General features: G+C 46.4%; 1 protein-coding gene across 1 annotated transcript in view; it reads right to left on the bottom strand.

Annotated features, from left to right (window-relative positions):
• Positions 1 to 21,606, bottom strand: part of HEPACAM (hepatic and glial cell adhesion molecule) — a 71,611-nt gene that overhangs the window by 25,017 nt on the left and 24,988 nt on the right. The window contains exon 2 of the mRNA XM_032767147.2: positions 8,594 to 8,935. Coding sequence (XP_032623038.1) covers positions 8,594 to 8,935 — 342 coding nt within the window. The remainder of the gene's footprint in view (positions 1 to 8,593; positions 8,936 to 21,606) is intronic.

The following is a 21,606-nucleotide window of genomic DNA, read 5'->3' as shown; positions in this document are numbered from 1 at the left end:
GGAGCAAGTCACAGCACCTCTCCCTCTGCAGCACACAAAGTGGGGCAGCTGCAAAAGATGGCAGGAGCAGGGCATGCACCCCTGGTGCATCAACCCAGGGCAAGAGGAGGAGAGACACCCTAACGAGATGGCAGTGCCAAGTCAGATCATGTTGGGTCAGGTTGGAAAATGACTTGACTCTCTTGGGTCAAGTTAGGTGGACTTGGGTCCAAGTCTGTCCTAAAAGTTAGACTCAAGCAGACCTCTACTATAGAGGGCCTGGGACCCAGGACTGCCTCTGGACAGGGCAGTATGCAAGCACTGGCCACAAAGCTAGCAGCTAATGCACAGCTCAGAGAGATGGCACACCATGGGCCAGGAAATATCTCCAAACCGAAACCACACTGCTTTCCCCGTGTGAGCTGTGGGAAAACCTCCAGCTCCACTGAGGACGAATATTCTATAACACTCTCAGTACAGATAAGGAGCCAAGCAGTATTTGCCCTTCACTCTGGGGGCAGCATTACTGAGGTGCTATAAATACAAAGACAAAGGCTTGAGTAAGGATTGTGTGACATGGACTAAAAACTGGTGGAAGGCTCATAAACAAAGGGGAACGAGAAATGATAGGGCAATGCTTTGAGCTGGGAGGAGGGAGCAGTGTTAGGCTCAGCCTTATCTAACAGCTTTGTTAATGGAGTAACAGCATGTTAATGGTCCAGAAAGGTGACACCAGATTAGGGGAAGTTGTGAGGACAAAGCAATTCAAGAAAGGCTAAAAACATGATATTCAACCGGGGGCGAGGGGAAATCCAGAGATGATTGATATTGATGATCAGAGGCCTGACAGGTGTGAGTGAAAGATCTAAATGGGCCAAACTCATGCTTGGTGTAACTCCAATGAAATCAGGGATAGATTTGGCTTGATGTGCATAGTTTACCTAAACAATGACTAAAAGTAGGGAGACAGGGACATAATGGCTAATAGGGTGATGTGTGAGAGCAAACTAGGAATAATGGACTGAGCAAAAAATGTAGCATGAATAGCACATAACAATTCCTGGGTGGGAGATGTATCAGTGTGCGGAATGACCTCCTGGGGAAAAAGTAGAAGCTCCATTGCTTGGGACTCTTCAAACTAGACAAGACAGAATAATAAAAACTCTAGGAGACAACACAGCACACTCCAGGGAATTGATTTCTAGAGCACTTAGCGAAACGGGCCCCATGGCTGGCTGGCCCTTAGGCATTACCGTAATAAACATGATTGACACTAATAAAAACTGGATGATTTTTTCTATCCCTCACTCCTCTGACTCTCTGACATGGTGTCCAGCATGATACCTGCATTGCTTATAACACCCTCAGCCCCAGCCATTCAAGTACATAGACAAGTGTGTCACTTGTTAACTATGGTGATCTTAAATGTAGAGCCCTGCAAATTCCTGGCTATCTGCAGATATCCACATCCGCGGATGCAAATATCCATGGATCATTTTTGTGGATTGTAGATCGGACATGGATACAAATTTTGTATCTGCGCAGGGCTGTACTTAGAATCATAGACTATAAGGTCAGAAGGGACAATTATGATTGTCTAGTCTGACCTCCTGCACAACGCAGGCCACAGAATCTCAGCCATCCACTCCTGTAACAAATCCCTGACCTGTGTCTGAGCCATTGAAGTCCTCAAATCATGGTTTGAAGACTTCAAGGTGCAGAGAATCCTCCAGCAAGTGACCTATGCCCCATGCTGCAGAGGAAGGTGAAAAAACCCCAGGGCCTCTGCCAATCTGCCCTGGGAGAACATTCCTTCCCAACCCCAAATATGGTGATCAGCTAAACCCTGAGCATGTGAGCAAGACTCACCAGCCAGTACCCAGGAAAGAATTCTCTGCAGTAACTCAGATCCCCATTCTAAGCATTCCATCACAAGCATTGGGCATATTTACTACTAATGTCAAAGATCAATTAATTGCCAATTAGCCTATCCCATCATACCATCCCTCATAAACTTTCAAGATTAGTCTTGAAGCAAGTATGTCTTTTGCCCCATGTCTCCTTAGAGGTGTTCGGAACTTACTCTCTCTACGGTTAGAATTGTTAATTTCAAGTCTAAAGTTCCTGATGGCAGTTTATATCCCTTTGTTCTTGTGTTTACTTTGGTACTGAGCTTAAATAATTCTCTCCTCCCTGGTATTTATTCTCGATGTATTTATACAGAGCAATCATATCTCCTTCAGCCTTCTTTTGTAGGCTAACAAGCAAATCTTTGAGTTCCTTTCATAGACAGGTTTCTATTCTCGGACATCCTAGTAGCCTTCTCTGTACTATTCAGTTTGAATTTTACCTCTTAATATGAGAGACCAGACTGTACACTGTATTCAGATGAGGTTCATAAGTGCTTGTATAACGGTACTAAACTCCTTATCTTTACTGGAAATCCTTGCTGATGCATCCTAAAACGCATTTGCTTTTTAATGGCAATCATTGACGGCTCATAGTTATCCTGTGACCAACCATACTCCAGGCTTCTCTCCTCTGTTACTTCAACTGATGCGTCCTCAATTTATAACAAATTCTTGTTATTATCTCTAAATGCATGACCTTGCACTTTTCACTATTAAATTTTATCCTATTGCTTCACTCCAGTTACAAAGCATCCAATATCCTGTATGATATCCCATCCTTCTCTGTGTTAGAATACCTCCACAGTTTGTGTCATCCACAACTTTCTTAGCACATTCCACTTTTTGTGCTGAGCTCAGTAATAAAAGATACATAAGATTGGTCCCAAAACCGAGCCTGAGGAATCCACTAGGTAACCTCCAGCCTGACAGTTCACTTTAGTATGATCCGTTGTAGTCTCCCTTTAACAGTTCCTTATCTACCTTTCAGTCATATTGCCTATCTTTTCCAATTTAACTAGATAATCCCCATGCGGAACATATCAAATGCTTACTGAATCAAGGTAAATTAGATGCACTGCGTTTCCTTTGTCTAAAAACTGGGCTTTCTCAAAGAAGGAATCAGGTTGGTTTGCATGATCTGCCTTTTGTAGACCATGTTGTATTTTGTCTCAATTACCATTGAATAAGTCTAACTCTTTTCTTCAAATTTTCCAAGAAAACTGACATAACCCTGCCACAATACAGACATGAGTTCAATCCATCTAGGTGCAGATTCATAGCAGAAATGATGAGGAGTCCAGTGGCACCTTAAAAACTAACAGATTTTTTGGAGCATAAACTTTTTTGTGGGTAAAAAACCCACTTCTTCAGATGCATGGAGTGAAAATTACAGATGCAGGCATAGATATACTGACACATGAAGAGAAGGGAGTTACCTCGCAAGTGGAGAGCTAGTATTAACAAGGCCAATTCAGTCAGGGTGGACGTGGTCCACTCCCAATAACTGATGAGGAGGTGTCAATACCAAGAGAGGGAAAATTGCTTTCATAATGAGCGAGCCACTCCCAGTCCCTATTCAAGTCCAAATTAATAGTGTTAAATTTGCAAATGAATTGTAGCTCTGCAGTTTCTCTTTGGAGTCTGTTTTTGAAGCTTTTTGTTGAAAGGTGTCTACTTTTAAATCTGTTATTGAATGTCCAGGGAGATTGAAGTGTTCTACTGGCTTTTGTGTGTTACCATTCCTGATGTCTGATCTGTGTCCATTTATTTGTTTACATAGAGACTGTCTGGTTTGGCCAATGTACATGGCAGAGAGGCATTGTTAGCATGGGATGGCATATATCACATTAGTAGATGTGCAGGTGAGTGAGCCCCTGATGGTGCAGCTCATGTGGTTAGGTCCTCTGATGGTGTCACTAGAGCAGATATGGGGATAGAGTAAACAATGGGGTTTGTTACAGGGATTGGACATAAAGCTGGTGGATATTCCAATATTTAGATTTACCAAGACATCATAAAACAGCTTCTTTATTACCTTTCTGGTTACTCAGAAGTCCAAACAACAGTTCCCTTGTTGTTTTTGTGGACACAGACTAACACCTCTACCCCTCTGATACATAGCAGAGATGGTGAGCTTCATAGCTGCAAAGAGCTTTTCAGAAACTGTTCTGAGATTATATTCAGGGCATTCCAGCATAACTGGGACTTCAGTCCTGCAACTCAAACTTCCCCTGATGAAGCCTAAACAGATCTGCAATGACAGAATCAGGACCCACAGATCTTTTATACAATGTCATGTCTTTTGACAAGTTGGGAGTTCAAAAGATAATTAGAATGACTTCAAAGGAGTTCCATCACCGGTACTTAGCTATATGAATTAACACAAGGCCATTTGTTTGAAATGTACTGTGAATGGTGGAGGGACAAAGAGAGATGAATACCAAGATATCCCATGTCTACAATTCATTTACGTCATAGGACGTTCTTTTGACCTCTGAATTATCAGAATATAGCATAAACGGACTGTTGATTACATTGTTGACCCGACTCATACAGAATGTAAATACACAAACGTGATCCCTCCACATGGCTTTTGAGGGTTATTTATTTTGCAGGATGTTTAACCCTTTCTAGCCATGCATCACACCTTTACAGTGGACAGACTGGAAGCAGGATTTTGCAAGATTTCAGTTTGCTACAAAACTGTATTAGGAAACTGAAGGTATACGGGTATGCTCTTTAATTTACGGTATGGGGAAGTAGCTCTCAGGGGGAGGGATATCTCAGTGGTTTGAGCACTGGCCTGCTAAACCCAGGGTTGTGAGCTCAATCCTTGAGGGGGTCATTTGGGGATTTAGTTGGAGATTGGGCCTGCTTTGAGCAGGGGGTTGGACTTAGATGACCTCCTGAGGTCCCTTCCAACCCTGGTACTCTATGATCTTTAAATCCTTTCACTTTACTGAAGACAGTCACAAAGATGATAGGAAAAGGCTTTGGCTATGTTCAACGTATACTTTATACAGCATGTTTTCACCAGAGAATTCAAAAACCAGGATAAAATGTTGAATGTTTTATAAGAGCCCCATATGCATTGGCTGAAAACTGGGATTTCGGAACTGCAAATATGAAAATATCAGAAACAGGCTGGATGTTTAGTTAACGGATACAAACATTTCACAGCAGCTACAATTAAAGACAGACTTAAGCCAACACACAGCTATTCAAACAGTAAAGCAGTCTGAGCTGGTGAGATAGCAAAACCAAGAGCCACTTGCCCACGCTTGAAAAACAAGAAACTAGCTCAGAAGCAGTCAACAGAACCAGCAAGAGCACTACCATAAGATCCCTGGGGCAAGGAGAAATCATTCCCAGGCTGAGAGGGTTGAATTCCAGTCAGACACCAAAGCCTTGCAGCCTAAATGCATAATATGTGGAAAAAAATCATATCCCAAGAGATGATGCACATCCACCCAAAGGCACAAGGTGTAATAAATGCACAAAGTATGGACATTTTGCAGTTGTTTGCTAAACCAAAGCAATCGGGGAATTGACATATTACAGACAGACAATCAAGAGCCATTGTTTCTGGGATCGATCACATGTGATGACACAGTGTGTCTGGAGAGTGACACTGAATATGCATGGAAAGACTATTGACTTTAAAACAGACTCAGGAACAGACCTCTCAAAAGGGACTTAACATAATCTTCAACACTTCCACAGCTGAAGTCACCTGACACAGCTCTGACTAGCCCTGGAGTTATTCTGAATCACATGGGCCAGTTCACCACAGAAGCAATTTAAAAAGACAAAAGCTTTGCATTCAGAGTGCATGTGAACAAAGGATCAAAGATCAGCAACCTTCTCAGCTGCAACTTGGCAGTTGCGATGGGTCTAGTGAGAAAGGTGGAAGAACTCAGAGAATTTGGTGAAACTGGACTTTTGAAAGGAGTTTCAGAACAAATAAACTTAAGAATAATGCTGAACTATACAATGTACAAACACCTCTACCAGACAGACTAGCTGCAGGTTTATACAAATCCAGAGGTCATCATTACCTGTTTTTCCAGGTATATAGCAATAATGTACTCAAAAAAGACATAACATATCACCGTAAAAAAAAGGAGTAATAATTGTGGCACCTTAGAGACTAGCAAATTTATTTGGGCATAAGCTTTCGTGGGCTAAAACCCACTTCATCAAATGCAGAGAGTGGAAAATACGGTAAGCAGGTATAAATATACAGCACATGAAAAGATGGGAGTTGCCTTACCAAGTAGGGGGGTGAGGGGGTCAGTGCTAATGAGACAATTCAAACACATGTCGCATTCAAGAAACTTAAGTGCACTTTTGGTCACTTCAGTATTCCAGAACATCTAGTGACGGACAACGGACCATAATTCATTGCAGCAGAATTTAAGTAATTCAGAAGGAAATATGATTTTGATTGTATTACTAGCAGCCCACATTATTCACAAGCAAATGGAGAGGCTGACAGAGGTGTACAGAGAGCCAATAAAATCCTACAGCAGGAAGACCCACTCCTTGCTCTTCTGACACCAATAGTGGCTACTGGATATAGTCCAGCAAATGGGAAGACAACTCGGAAAGACTGTTCCAACTCTGGAAAAGAATCTGTCTCCAAAATGGCCAGACATGAAGAGAGTAGCCAAACTGGATGAAAAGCAAAAAGACCTTGCAAACACTTTTGCAACAGAGGACACTCAGAACTGCTCGGTCTAGAACCTGATGATTGTGTTCATGTCAAACTGGATGAAAAAAAAAGGATGGATAGCTTCTGCTGTCATGAAGAAAAATAATTCAGTGCCCAGATCATATGTGAGCAAGACCGACAGTGGAGAGTTGGAAAGTTCAGCAGAAACCATCAATATCTCAGTTTGTTCCTTAGAAAGAACAATCAAACAGAGCAAATTCTACAGATGGTGGAGGCAGAACAAGGAAAAGACTCAAGGATTCCAAACCAACCACAGCCAGTCATTAACTAGTAGACTGCCAGACGACCAAGTTGTTATGCATTCAAGGCAAATAATTAGAAAACCCGTATGGTTCAGCAACACTTAGACTGATCTGTATTGAACTTCAAAGATAGAATGATAGTATAAATATTGTAAATGGTAGGAATGTAGAACTTAAAGGGGGAGATGCAATGGAATGAGATGGGTGAGGTAATATCGCTTATTGGACCAACTTCTACTGGTGAAAGAGACAAGCTTTTGAGCTTACACAGAGCTCTTCTTCAGGTCCAGAAAAGGTGTTCAGAGGGTCACAGCTAAATGCAAAGTGGAACAGATTGTTTGGCATAAGGAGTTAACATGTTCTAAGAAACTGTTGAAGGTGAAGTGGGCAGTTAATATCTCTGCAGTCGAAGGACAACGGAGGGTTAGTGAGTCAGTAAGGGAAGGGCCTGTCTTTTTGTTGTGTGTGTATAAACCCAAGCATAAGGGGCCCCGACCCCTTGATGGAGCCCCAAGGTGTTAATGAAAGCACGTAATAAATAATAGCAACAGTCCAGGATGGTGTTCCCCTACTAGCTCTTTTAATGTGTCTCAAATCTGAGGTGCAACAACCCTTGCTAATCCAACTCTGTGCTCCATACACAGCTCTGCCAGTGACCCTGTTATCCAGTCCTTGGGGCCCCCACTGCACAGCTCTTACCAACATATCCACACTCCTCACTCCTGGCCTGCAGAACCTCACACTGTTCCAATGAAGGGTCCTACCCAGCCTATAGGATTAGACAGCTGGCATTCTAAAATGTGTTTGTTTGCGGAAGTTTGGGAAATTTCTTCCAATGCCAGGATAGGTGACAAACACTTGGAATAACGTGCAGTGCTGGATAGCTAGGCGGTTTGCTGAAATTGTGTCTCACATTTTCCAGCTCTCCTCCTTCCCTGTGACTGAAGCTTTGCTGGTACCTAAGGCCCGCTCCTTCATTTGGACTGAGTCTGCATGCAGCACCGGCTCCAGGCACCAGCGCAGCAAGCAGGTGCTTGGGGCAGCCAGTGGTTAGGGGCTGCACGTCAGGCTCTTCGGCGGCGGGTTTCTCAGTCCCTCTCTGAGGGAAGGACCTGCCACCAAATTGCTGCCGAAGAATGAAGCGGTGAGGTAGAGCAGCTGCCGCGTGCTGCCGATCGCGGTTTCTTTGTTTTCCCCCACTGCTTGGAACAGCAAAAACCCTGGAGCCAGCCCTGTCTGCATGATTAATTGGGAAAGTGAATCATCCATATTCTATTTGGAAACCACATGCCTGAGGACAAAGCCCGAATTCCCAAGACTGATGCAAAAACCAAGCAGGAAATGTCTGGGCCCCTCCACTAACCCTAACTACAGCTTTTCATTGAGAAGGTCGGAGCCCTTACAAATGTCCTTAATAGTTAACCAATCTGGCAAGAGAAATGCAGACTAGATGAGCTTGTGCTGTAAAATGGATACTTGGAGAGTGATCCTGCTTATGAAAGTCTAAGGACTCGGAACAGCTGTGGTTCTGAGAACTTTTACTGAGGTTCTTTCTGCATTTAGCATGGAGCAAAATCCCCCTAGCAGCTCTCTGCTGGGCTACAGACAGCTGGCCTGGATCAGTCCTTCAAGTTCTCTGTAATAAAGAGAGAACAAAGGGACTCCAGGGAGGATTTTACTGAAGAAAGGAGCTGTGCTTGTTTTCTTGGGACGTTCTGTACACTTACTGTCCACGGTAAGGTTAATGTTCTTCTCCCCGGTAAAAGTGTCATCTGTGATGGAGATCTCCACCTCATAGGTGCCCTCGTCTGACAGCTGCAGGTGACTGATCAGCAGAGAGCCATTCTCAAGTATTTTAATCCGGTCCTTGTAATCGGGGCGCAGGTTGCCAATGATCTCGGTGCCGATGGACTGTACCACCGTGGTAGGCTTGTCCCGCTTCAGCTGCCATTTGACCACAGGTTTATCGCTGCTGGTGCTGGTGTACCTCACCGAGAGCAGGGCAGGTTTGCCAACTGTACCATGGATGAGGAGAACTGGGCTGGTGATATTGACGCCTTCCAGCAGACCTAGAGGGAAGAGACAGCAGGGCAGGTTAAGGCAAGGCTAAGACTTGTGTTATCGCTGTGGGAATCTAATACTTGTGTTTAGCTTCTGAAGATGCCCAGATGTTTCCAGAAGCCTTGTCAGGCTCAGTCTTAGCTGCCTGCTTATGCAGTTAATGAAAGTACTGGGCCTTCTCTCCTGAGAGTTTATTATGCATTAGGCAGGAGCTCTGGCTAAGTGAAAACAGAACCGAGCCCTTCTCAAGACAATCAGCAAGACCTATTTCCAAGCATGATGCTGCTGATCCTTGCAGCTCAGGCTGCGTGGCCCTTTCCTCCTTACTGTGGTTTTAAATGCACAGCACCCCCGCCCCCCCATCAACTTTTAGGCATTTCACAAGGAAGAGGAAATCTTGTTCTCTGCATTTGACAGGATATTGAAAAGCAGAAAAATGACGTTCTTGCTTCAGGACACAACAAACCAGTGAAACACTGCTGACTCCAGTGCTCTTCTCTAGCCACTAGTGCACACTGCCTCCAGTGGACTGTGTACAGAAAACTGAGCCACATGAAGCGGGACTGACTTCCCCAAGGAGCAGGTCTGAATTAATTTTTTTAATCAATGTGTTCTCTGTCAGGGCTACATAAAGAACCCAGGCCTAGACATCCAGGAACCACCAAAGAACCTGCTGCCCATTGTCTTAGATACAAAGGCTGGGATACACTGCATGGAGGTAGGGCGGTAGAGGGCCTACCCCACTGGGTATAGCTAGCAGCTGGAATATTCTACACATACTAAGAAAGCCATTAGCCCCACAATTTACGGTGCTCTACCATTTCAGACACTGTGCACACAGCAGCTCCAGCGAGTCAGAGAGACCTGGCAGTGTGCTAATAAAATCATAGAATATCAGGGTTGGAAGGGACCTCAGGAGGTTGCCTAGGTCCAACCCCCTGCTCAAAGTAGGACCAATCCCAGACAGATTTTTACCCCAAGTAGCCCCCTCAAGGTTTGAACTCTCAACCCTGAGTTTAGCAGATTAATGCTCAAACCACTGAGCCATCCCTCCCCTGACAGGGGCCTGATGGAGATCAAACCTTCATCTTGCCCACTGCCTTTAACAGCATGGGGCAGGTGTGTGCTGTAGACCTGCATTGTCACATATAACTGGACCTCTCTTCTGATCCTACAATGCTGTGCAATGTCTTGGTGCACTGTGAGCAGTCACAGCCATAGTCCACCCCAGAAATGTCTGCCTTTCAATGGTGGGTAGTGAAATGATTTATTATAGCTGTCATGGTGGTAGCATCCTCTAGAGTTAAGACTGCGAAAGGGTGTGCATTAACCTGTACATGGCTAGGCCAATTAGGAGACATTTGCACAGACCTCACAGTGACAAGTGCAATATCAGTGCCTTTCATTGATCAAATAAATAAAATAGGAGCTAAGATAGAACTGGGCCCAACCTCTTTTACCTTAAACAAACCAAGGAAGTTAAATTAAAAAATGAAGACAATGTTAAGACTAAACACCGTTAAGTTCAGGGCAAATAAAAGTTAGGGCTGAACACGTAACTGTAAGTCCTGGGGTCAGGGAGGTGCCTATTGCTGTCCTCATGAAAACCCACCTAGATTTGGCTAAGTTATAAGCATCTAGAAAATGCTGTGTGAACATGTTCAGTAGATGCTTGCTGATAAACTCTCTGAACAGTCCATCTGCACTGAGCATGCTCCAGCCACACAGAGCTTCCTGTGCATCAACTGCTATAAGTTTGCTCAAGTTCCATAGAGTTTCCTACAAGCAAGTGGTACTGAGCATGCTCCTAGCCATCACTCAGGCTATGACTACACTTCAGTCATTGGGCCAAAATCTGCACTCCAAGTACGCAGACACCTCCTTCCGACTGCACTTACAGCTGCGTGTGTGTGGAGCGAGAGGGAATCTGGCCTGCAGAGGCTGGAGGTGGAAACGCTCTGCTAAGTACTCCAGTCCATCTATCTCATTGTCAGTGCAGGCTCGTTCCCTACAGAGTGTGAGCTAGCGCTACGCTCGCCCTACTGCCAGAGTCCATCATGAACATGCAGTGTGTGACACTAAAACATCAATGACTGCCATGTGGCAATATTTGACTTTATTGCAGAATTCCCTACTCTGCAACTAGGAAATACCACCTTCAGATGATCTAATAAAGATGAAAGATTGTGAAGTATTTTGAGATCTACTGAAGAAGAGCACTAGATAAGAGCTAGGCATTATTAATTATTTTATGACTACTGCAGCCAAGCAGGACATGCAGATTATTCTTTTAAATGGTGCTCACTTTGTTCAGAATATATTTTCCATATTGTTTTAAAATGCTCGTTTCTACTAATGGGTTACCAAATTAAATAGCCAGCCACAAACCCCTACAGCAGCTAGGACAAAATCCCCTCCCAAATGAGAACAAATGAGCCAAACATGAATCAGCCAGTTAAGAAAAGAGAGATCAGCCCTAAAGAACACAGTTCAAAGAGACACACCTCAGCCTTGGCTGATCCACTGTTACACACAGTTTCCAATGTTTTGGTGGGTATAATCCTTGCACTGCTGCTCTTAAATGCACATTTAGAACACTGTCTCTGAGAATCGCACTCTTGACTGGCATGTTTGAGGCAGGCTGATGGGTGAGGTCAGCCTCCCAGACACCATTAGGAAGTCTCCAAATCATTTTCCCCACCTTTGGCAAAGCAAACCAGCTTCAGACTTTGGCGGGAGGTACAGCCTGCCTGACCTTTCAGTCCCTCGGCACCCATGGCACAATGTCAGCAATGTGACGGGCTACTACACTAGCAAGTTAATTACCTAGAACAGTGTGTCTGGAGTGGGATGATGTACGAGCTTATCACCATTCAGCCAAACACAGTGACAGGAGAGAGGCCAGGAGAAGCCTCCCCATGTAAAGGGCAAGGAGCCAAGACTTAGCAAGAAAGGGGAGGTTAATGATTGCAATGGGCGACTGGCACAAGGAGATCCCTGCAATTCCAGGGGCCCATTTTAAAGACAGTGCTCTACAGTTCATATTGTACAGCAAGGATGCTGGGCCAGTGCTAAACTGGCGGAGGGCCTGTCTGATTGCCCTGCGACAGCCAGGGGCTGGTGAATAAGGGGTTAACTCCAGTTCAGGTCCCTCCTCCCACAGGTGTTCTGGGCTCTAAGGTCTGCCATTGCTGCAATCAGGGGCATGACTGCAGCACTTGCAGACATACTGGAGCTAGCTTTCGCTAGTAAGCTGGAATATCAATAGCAGTGAACCCGCAGCGCCATGGGCTAGTCACCAAGTACATACCCAAGGTCCTGGGTGTGCTCCCACAGCCTCACGGCTATTGTTCTTCAAGCTAGCTAGACCTGAACACTGGGGGGCTACACATACCGCAGTCACATCTCTGATTGCAGTGTAGACGTACTCTAGGGTTGGGTTTGAACTTAAATGTTACCTCTAGAGATCTGCTCTTGAGTTAGATCATTTCAGTCAGATCAGCCACATGGCAAAATAACTCGGGGGCTGCACAGAGTGGTTGGGTTAGCTGCTAAGTTGAGTTGTAGCCAGTACTTCCATCATTGGGGGAAGGAAGATCTAATGCAGGATCAAGGTCTGTGCAGCTGAAGAAAAATTCCACAAGGGGCCCAGCTGAAGCAGAACATATGTGTATTAGAGAATCCTGTGGCACCTTATAGACTAACAGACGTTTTGGAGCGTGAGCTTTCGTGGGTGAATACCCACTTCGTCAGACGTATTCACCCACGAAAGCTCACGCTCCAAAACGTCTGTTAGTCTATAAGGTGCCACAGGATTCTCTGCTGCTTTTACAGATCCAGACTAACACGGCTACCCCTCTGATATGTGTATTAGTTATTGGCCCTAACTCCAGTCCCGTTCACAAAAGCTTGATGGGATGTAATCAGTAAGCTGTGGACTCCAGTTGATGATGTTCTGCATTTCAAGCTGATTTCAGCACCAAGCCTCTGTTCCATTGAATGGTTCATTGTGGCTCCTTAAGGCTCCTTCAGGAGTTGTTGTTCTAGGCTCACAGCGCAGTGATTGCAAGAAAATCCAACTCCAGCCATCTCCACCGAAACCAGACAATGGAACAAAGAAGCAGAGAGAAATTTCCCTTGGTGACCTTGCACTTACAGGATTACCAGGAATGTACGCATGTAGGTGCATATTGTTATAGGGTGCCAGTCAGAAGAAAACACACTGCTGTCCCCATGAAAATCTGCAGGGCCAGTCACACCCATTAGTCAGGAGGCCACTGCTCTGAAAACCCAAAGCACCTCTGGATGTGTACAGCTCATAGGGCCTCGAGGGGGGTATGGAGCAGCCAGAGGACAAATGTTGCCAGAGGCCTGGCTGCTGAGCCCCAGCTAGAACCATTCCCCTGACCGAGCCCCTCTCAACCCGCTGCCACGCTGCACGTGGCTCTGAGAAGCCTAGGAGCGGTGTTTGTGCTGCTTTGGATCTGACCGGTCTCCAAACACAGTGATCAGTGCAAGAGAGAGAAAGGGGGCTGGAGGTCCAATACCTCTGTCCCAGGTGTTCTCCAGTGACCCTGCCTTAGCACGCCCCTTCTACCTCTGCTCTCGCACCTACTTCACCAAATGCGTGTGTGTGCTGAAGCCTCACTCCCCAGGACCGAGTGCCAACTTTCCCGCGTGCTCCATGCAGCCTGGAGCTGGGTGCTCCCTGTTAGTGTCAGAGCAGCTCGGCAGTCAGAGCCTTGCTCTGGGGCTCTCTGGTCTCACTCTAGTGATTCTTTTGGCAGGACTTGGATCAGGCAAAGCAAAATGTCTCTCTGTCCTTCTTTAAAGGGCTTTCATCACACGTGCACTAAACCCTACTATCCTGGCACCGGCCGGAGACAAACAGCTCCAAGACCAGTGAAGATGCAGGTTCAAGGGCGCCGCAGCCTATGTCGGCTGCGGCCTGCCCGAGGCCTTGTGTCTGCGGATAGTGGGGAGTAGAGGATTGAGGGGGACAGAATGAGGGCAGCTGGTTTCAGCAGTGTTACTGAGCATGCTCCATCCATGTGAGCGTGCTTAGTACAAGCCAAGCATCAAATCTGGGGGAGCACATGACCCCACATACCCCGTCTCCCATGCATCTCCTCTGAGCCTCACTAATATCAGGCAGCTGTGCCTCTGAGCCACAACACCAATCTGTGTGAGTCAGATCAGCTAACTCTACAGGCAGTGGGCTCCCAGGCTAGACTCCTACCCATAGATAACCTGTGCCTGCTGATGGGAGAATGGGGGGGGCAAACTCCCGGAACAGCTCGAGTCATGCCACCGCCCCCCTCCTGGAAAGCAGCAGCCCCTCCCCTCTCAGCTGTTCCTTTGCTCCAGCTCCTGGGCTCAACTGCTCCGCAGGGAGTGAGCTCAGCCATATCATGTGACCAAGCAATCGGGGGAGGCATGAGACCCCACATCCTGCCCCCAATATGTCACCTCTGCTCCCACCTGCACCAATGGTGTAAGTTACAACTCCCTGCACTGATTTGGCCCAGAAGTGGCCTTGCTCTGGACAGGACAGGCAGTGCCACTGCTGTCTTTCCAGAGGGTCACCCCAGCGGGAGTGGGTCCCTCAGGGTCCTGCCCTGCAGGCTGGGCAGAAGGGAGGGTTACCTTTACACAGTCACTCTTGTTTATGCAAGAAAATAACATGCGCTGTCCACAAAGGTGTTTCTCGGTAATAGAACGTCAGTAGTGAGATCAGCCCATCCCCCAGCTACTTTCTCTGTCCCTGTCCTGGCCAGGCTAGTGCTGTTTTCTACTGCCAAAGTCTCCTCCTGGATGGACTTTCTGCCAGGGCACCATGCAGCTGGCACAGAACCTGGGCCAGAGCTGTTACTCTACAGCCACCGCTTAATTGCTGTGCTGGGAATGGCAGGGGGAAATATTTCCCTGATTTTCAAAACCCATTGGGGTCCATCCAGCAGCATGGACTCAGGTTAAAGCGACTGCCTCCCAGAACTAATGGGGAAACTAGTTATTAATTCAATCCATGGTTGTAACAGTCAGTAAACCACATGGACCATGGAGTGAAATGTGTGCAGACCGCCCCCTACTGCCTCACAGCTCTAGAAGAGCACTGAGTGCTGCAGATCCTGGCACCAGGGCGGTGCTGAAGGGCTGAGACGTGGGGCCTGACTTCCAAACTCTCTGTATCTGCAGTTGGGGCCCAATTTTCAAAAATGCTCAGCACTCAACATGGAGACATTTCCTTTGGTGCCTAACTGGGAGCTGAGCTCTCTGGAACATCTGGCCCAGGAGCCTACTGTATGCACCTGCAGGACATCCTAGGACTTTGTCTTTTTGCAATGAATTGGTCCTAGAGGAAATCTGGAAATAGTGAAGCAAGGGACAAAAGTCTGCTCGCAGTTACCTGGTGTAAAACCGAAGCAACACTCTAAAATCCATGTGGGGTTAATGGAGAGCAGCAGTTGTCCCCATGTCATCAAGAAAGAAAAAAAATTGAATATTTTAATGAGATGGAACCAGATAAGACCCCTGTGGCATCCATCTCCTACAGAGAACACAAACTTCCTCTCTCGTTTTAACTGCTCGTCTAGATGAGGCTGAAGTGAGGGGCCTTCCTCTGACTCCAGGGTATTAAATGTCTAATTCTATCAGGTCAAGCACAGGTAAATCCCTCCTTGGTGTTGCAGGGGCAGAGGTGACCACACGGCTGCCCCACCTCTTCCCCCTGAGGCCTGGCCCCACGGTCAAGCCGGAAGCCATAGCCAGGCAGGGGAACCCAGGTCCCTCCATCTGCTTGGCGAGGGGGAGCCCGAGAGCAGCCTCCGACCTGTGTCCCCACCTCCCCGGATCCCCTGCCCAGGGCAGGTGGAGGATCCACGTCTCCCCACAGCTGCCTGGGCTCCCCAGGCCACTCATACCCTTTCTGGGGTAAGAGCTTCTGTCCTGGCCGGGGGGACGGGGCCTTGGGGGGAAGTGGAGGGACAGGGAGCTGGGTCCATGGTGAAAAGTGGGAGGGCCATCGCCTCTTGCCCCACCTGTTCTGGTCCCCCTGTGCAGAGGGGTACAGAAACCACAGCATAGAACTGTCTTATGTTAATATAATGCTCAGGTGACCAATCTGCTGCTGGGAACACCTGTTTCTGGCCCCTTAAGTATTCAGAGGGGAGCAGGGTGGGAATGCTGCATTCAGACACCTGTTGTCAAAGAGCATGGCGGAAGGATCTTTGTATCTTAAGGTGGTATTTTTAGATGATAAGGCCAGAAGGGACAGCTGTGATTATCTAGTCTGACCTCCATTATAACAGATGCCATAGAACTTCCCTGAATTAATTCCTGTTTGAACTACACACCTGAGTGCCTTCCATGTAAAAATCAGTGTCAATAACTGACCTGCTCACCAGCCAGGGAAGGAAGATCAGGAACTAAAAAGAAAAGTAAAGAAAAAGAAAGAAAGAAAAGAAAGAAAGAAAGATTAAATTCAGTGTAGGAAAGGCAGAGAGAAGCAGCAGAAATGCCTTGTCGTGGCTGACGGGAAGCACGCCAGAGAGATGCTGGACAATCTGTTCCCAGCTAAAGCTCTTTCTCTTGCTGCTATAGAAAGGGGCTATTCCTTGTGTCAGGTGTCATGGCAACAAAGTACTGGAACTGGCAAAGGGGGAGAGGGGCAGAGAGTGCTATAGATACAGGAGAACCCAGTGAGAGAGCGAAGGAAGCTGGATTGAGAAAGAAAGAGAGAGAGAGAGAATAAAGAGTGAGTGAAAATGTTTGATGGAAAGAGGGAGAATAGAGAAATGATTGAGAGAGCTGGGGAGAGGGCAGTAGGAGAAAAGGGAAATTGGCAGACGTGTGTGGAGGAGAGGGATAAAGGACAGAACTGTAAAGTGGTGAAAGTGGAGAATGGAGCCTACATTTCTATGGAGAAATACAGTCTTGGCGGAACTACCATTAAGTGGATACATAATTGGTTAAACAACTTCAAACAAAGAGTAACCAGAAATGGAATGATGTCAGATTGTAGATATCTCAAGTGGGGTTCCACAGGGATCTGTTCTGGGCCTTGAGTTATTTAACATCGCTATTAATGACCTGGAGTAGGAACAGACAGCATATTGATCAAATCTGCAGATGACACAAAGCTCGGGGGTGGGTAGGGTTGCCAACACTTTGAAAGATAGAGCTAAAATTCAGAGGGATTTTGATAAATTGGAGAACTGTGCGATAGGTGACAAAATGAATTCAGCAAAGAAGAGAAACCAAATGCACAAATACAGAATGAGGGGAACCTGGCTTGACAGCAGCACTGCTGAGAAGTCAACATGAGCCAACGTGATGCTGTTACAAAACAAGTAAATACAATTTTAGGTTGTATTAACAGAGGCATGCAGGTCATGGGAGGTGATAGTTCCACTCTAGTCAGCGCTGGTTAGGCCTCAGCTGGAGTATAGTGTCCAGTTTTGGTCACCACTGTATAGAAAGGATGTGGAGAAACTGGAAAAGATCCAGAGGTGAGCAACAAGGATGATCAAATGGATGGAACACAAGTCATACGAGCAAAGGCTGAAGGAACTGGGTATGTTTAGTTTGGAAAAGAGGAGATTAACGGAGGATATGATAGTTGTCTTCAAATACTTGAAAGGCTGCCATAAAAAAGATGGAGAAAAATTGTTTGCTCTTGCCACGGTGAACAGGACAAGAGGCAATGGATTCAAACTACGGGTTTGGCTACACTTGCGAGTTACAGCGCAATAAAGCAGCCCCGGGCATCCTAGCTCACTCCCCATCCACAATGGCAAAGTACATAGAGCTCTCTGACTCCGCAGCTACAGCGCTGCTGGTTCTCCACCTTGGCGAGTGGAATAACATTTGCTTCGCCCCTGCTGGAGCACCGCAGCGCCAGAGTGGACAAGGTGTTGCATTACTGCGCTGTGATCGGCCTCCGGAGAAGTCCCATAATCCCCTTAAGTCAAGTGATCCCTTGTCATTGTTGTAAAATCGGTTGCAGGAATGCAGAAATGCTCTTTCAGAGCTCCGTTTTGGAGAAGCCGGCTGCTTATCCATTTACTGTTTGCGTTGAGTGAGTGAGAGAGAGGCAAGGGGGAGGGGAGTCTGAATTACAAAACAGCATGCTGACACACTCTCAGCACCCCAAAAACCCACTCTCTCCCCCCACATACACAAAACACACTCCCTGTCACACTCCACCCCACCATCCCCATTTGAAAAGCACATTGCAGTCATTGCATGCTAGGATAGCTGCCCATAATGCACCGCTCCCAATCCTGCTGCAAAGGCCGCAAACGTGGCCATGCCAGTGCGCTGTCAGCTGTCAGTGTGGACAGATTGCAGCACTTTCCCTACTGTGCTGTACGAAGGCGGGTTTAACTCACAACACTCTACATCAGCAAGCGTAGCCATGCCCTAACTGTAAGCAGAGTAGGATGATGGAACAGATCGCCTAGGGAGGTGGTGGAAGCTCCTTCACTGGAGGTTGTCAAAAGGAGGCTGGATGTCCTTCTGCCTTGGATGGGTTAAATACAACAAATCCTGCATCTTGGCTGGGAGTTAGACTAGATTACCCTTGCAGTCCTTTCTAACCCTATGGCTCTAGGTTTCTAAGATGTGAGTGAATGACCCTGCCGGCTGGATAAAGTGATGGGAGATTGAAATCCCATTATAGGGCAGGGGGAAATGCTGGAAAAGGTCATTGAATATCTCTGATGTCTATGGCTAAGGCCTGCACCAGGATCTTGGCAGGGATGGGGTTTTGGAAATGGCAAGGCTGACAGTGCTGGCAGATTAGTGACTTACAGATAATGGAGGATGTTTGGGTCCTGTGGTGACTCCAATATTTTTGGACTTTGGAGCAAGCTAAGGCCTGAATTGTCCTCCTTGATTTTTTATCACTGCTTCTCCTCTGGATGTTCCTCCACAGGCTCTCTCATGGTGGTTCCTCCTCTCTTCTGCTATCTGTGCAGGCACCACAGGACTCTGTCCTTGGCCCCCTCCCCTTCTCATTTCACACTTTTTCTTTGGGTGATCTCCTCAATTTGTATGACTTCAGCTGCCTTCTCTCCACTCAGGACTCAATCTGACCTCGCTGGTCCTGCCTCATCTCCCTCCATCCATCCTGCCACAGGACCTGTCTGACATTCTCTTCTGCAGGACTCACTGCCAGCTTTAACTCCACAGGTACATCTACACAGCATTTTGGAATGAGTCTTTGACAGACTTGGGCTAGCGAGGCTCATCCCAGTGCTCTAAAAATAGCTGTGTAGACTGTGCATTGAAGTTGTGGCTCAGGCTGGAGCTTGGGCTCTGAAGCCTGGGGGTGGGGGGGTGAGGGAAGGGAGGGGCTACTTCACAGCACAGTCTGTACAGCTATTTTGAGAGCACTGGGGTGAGCCCCACTAGCCCAAATCTGTCGATTGGGGCTGGGAGGCTCACTCCAAAATGCCATTCAGACCTACCCTAGATGGCCAGAAACTGGTCTGAATGGATTCCAAGGCCAGCAAGGACCATTGTGATCATCCAGTCTTCCTCCTGACATAACGCAGACCTGCCTCCAGATAATTCCTGTTTGAACTACAACTGAGCTTTTAGAAAAATAATTGTGATTTAAAAACGTCCAATGATGGAGAATCCACTGAAGCCCCTGGTCAGCTGTTCCACTGGTCAATCACCCTCATTGTTATGGTTTATTTCCGGTCTGAATTTATCTATCTGTTAGATTGAAGAGCCCATTGCCAAATGGAAGCCAGTTGTGGTGCACAGGTGTAATTTATAAAGTCATGTGTATAAACCTGTAAAACTGAAAATGGCTTGAAACTTCAAAGCTGGACAGCAACAGACCACCCATCTCAGCGATGACTGACCTTGGTGATATTCTAACCCAAAGAGTTCTCAACCACGCTTGTAGCTGCTTCCATCTCTTGACAGCGACTCAACAGTCGTTCTAGGATTCAGAGTGATGTTTTGGGTTATGTGTGCAGGTTATGTTGATTAGCGTGTGGATTGTGTTGTGCTGAGAGATTGGTGTTGATTTGTGCTGGTGGGGAAGAAGGGTGTGTGCTGAGGTGAGGGGCTGTGTATCTTTGAATTATTGTGTGTGTCGGTTGTGTTGTCTGCACTTCACTCCTCGTCCCCAGCCAGCTCCAGACTAACAACCCCCCTCCAGCCCCTCCTTTTCTGCTCAGTTCCTTTCTTGGGCCAGGAGGTCACCTGATCGCTTTGTCTCCAACACTTTCAGCTGGCACCTTTGCAGAGAAGGGGCCCAGGCCATCAGTTGCTAGGAGACAGAGTGCCAGGCATTTAGGTGCACACACCCTTATTCCACCACCTAGATATTAAGAATTGCATAGGGGACACTGAAGCACCAACACAATATTCAGAGAAAACATTAAGAACATTCCTTCTTATCAACATCCTTAAAAACATTCCCAGTTCATCACACTTCCTTTTGTTTGTTTAAAACCTGACACCTAGTAATTTCTTCAGGTGACCCCTATATATTGTGTTATGTGAGGGGTTAAATTACACTTTCCTATTCACTTTCTCCACACTATTCATGCTTTTATAGACCACTGTCATATCTCCTCTTAGTCGTCTCATTTTTAGGCTGAACCGTCCCAGCCTTTTTAGTCTCTCCTAGTACGGAAGCTGTTCCAAACCCTTAATATTTTCATTGCACTTCTCTGCACGTTTTCCAATTCTAATATTGCTTTTTTGATATGTGACCATCAGGACTGCATGCAATATTCAAGGTGTGGGCGTACCATGGATTTATATAGCAGCATTATGATATTTTCTGGTTTATTATCTATCCTTTTCCTAATGATTCCCAACATTCTGTTCACTTTTTTGACTGCCGCTGCACATTGAGTGAATGTTTTCAGAGAACTATCCACAGTGACGCCAAGATCTCTTTCTTGAGTGGTAACAGCTACTTTAGGCCCCACCATTTTGTATGTATAGTTAGGATTATGTTTTCCAGCGTGGATCACTTTGCATTTATCAGCATTGAATTTCATCTGCCATTTTGTTGCCCAATCACCCGGTTTTGCGAGACCCCTTTGTAACTCTTCGCAGTCTGTTTTGTACTTAACTATCTTGAGTAATTTTGTAACATCTGCAAATTTTGCCTCCTCTGTGTTTACCCCCTTTTCCACATCATTCATGAATATGTTGAACAGCACTCATCCCAGTACAAATCCTTGGGGGACCCCTCTATTGACTCCTCTCCTTTGTAACAACTGACCATTTATTCCTATCCTTTGTTTCCTTTCCTTTAACCAGTTACTGAGGTGTAAAGAGATCTTCCCTTTTATCCCATTACTCCTTACTTTGCTTAAGAACCTTCGCCGAGGAACCTTGTCAAAGGCTTTCTGAAAATCCAAGTACACTATATCTACCCTTGTCCACATGTTTGTTGACTCCCTCAAAGAATTCTAATAGATTGGTGAGGTACGATTTCCCTTTACAAAAGCTGTGTTGATTTTTCCCCAAAATATTGTGTTTATCTATGTGTCACTCTACTCTAGCAACACCATCAGAGGACCCAACCACATGGGACACATCATCGGGGCTCATTCACCTGCACATCTACCAATGTGATATATGCCATCATGTGCCAGCAATGCCCCTCTGCCATGTACGTTGGCCAAACCAGACAGTCTCTATG

The sequence above is a fragment of the Chelonoidis abingdonii genome, chromosome 18 (assembly GCF_003597395.2).
Source record: "Chelonoidis abingdonii isolate Lonesome George chromosome 18, CheloAbing_2.0, whole genome shotgun sequence".
Lineage (NCBI taxonomy): Eukaryota > Metazoa > Chordata > Testudines > Testudinidae > Chelonoidis > Chelonoidis abingdonii.
The sequence above is the reverse complement of the archived record's forward strand: the minus strand, read 5'-3'. Positions and strand labels throughout refer to the sequence as shown.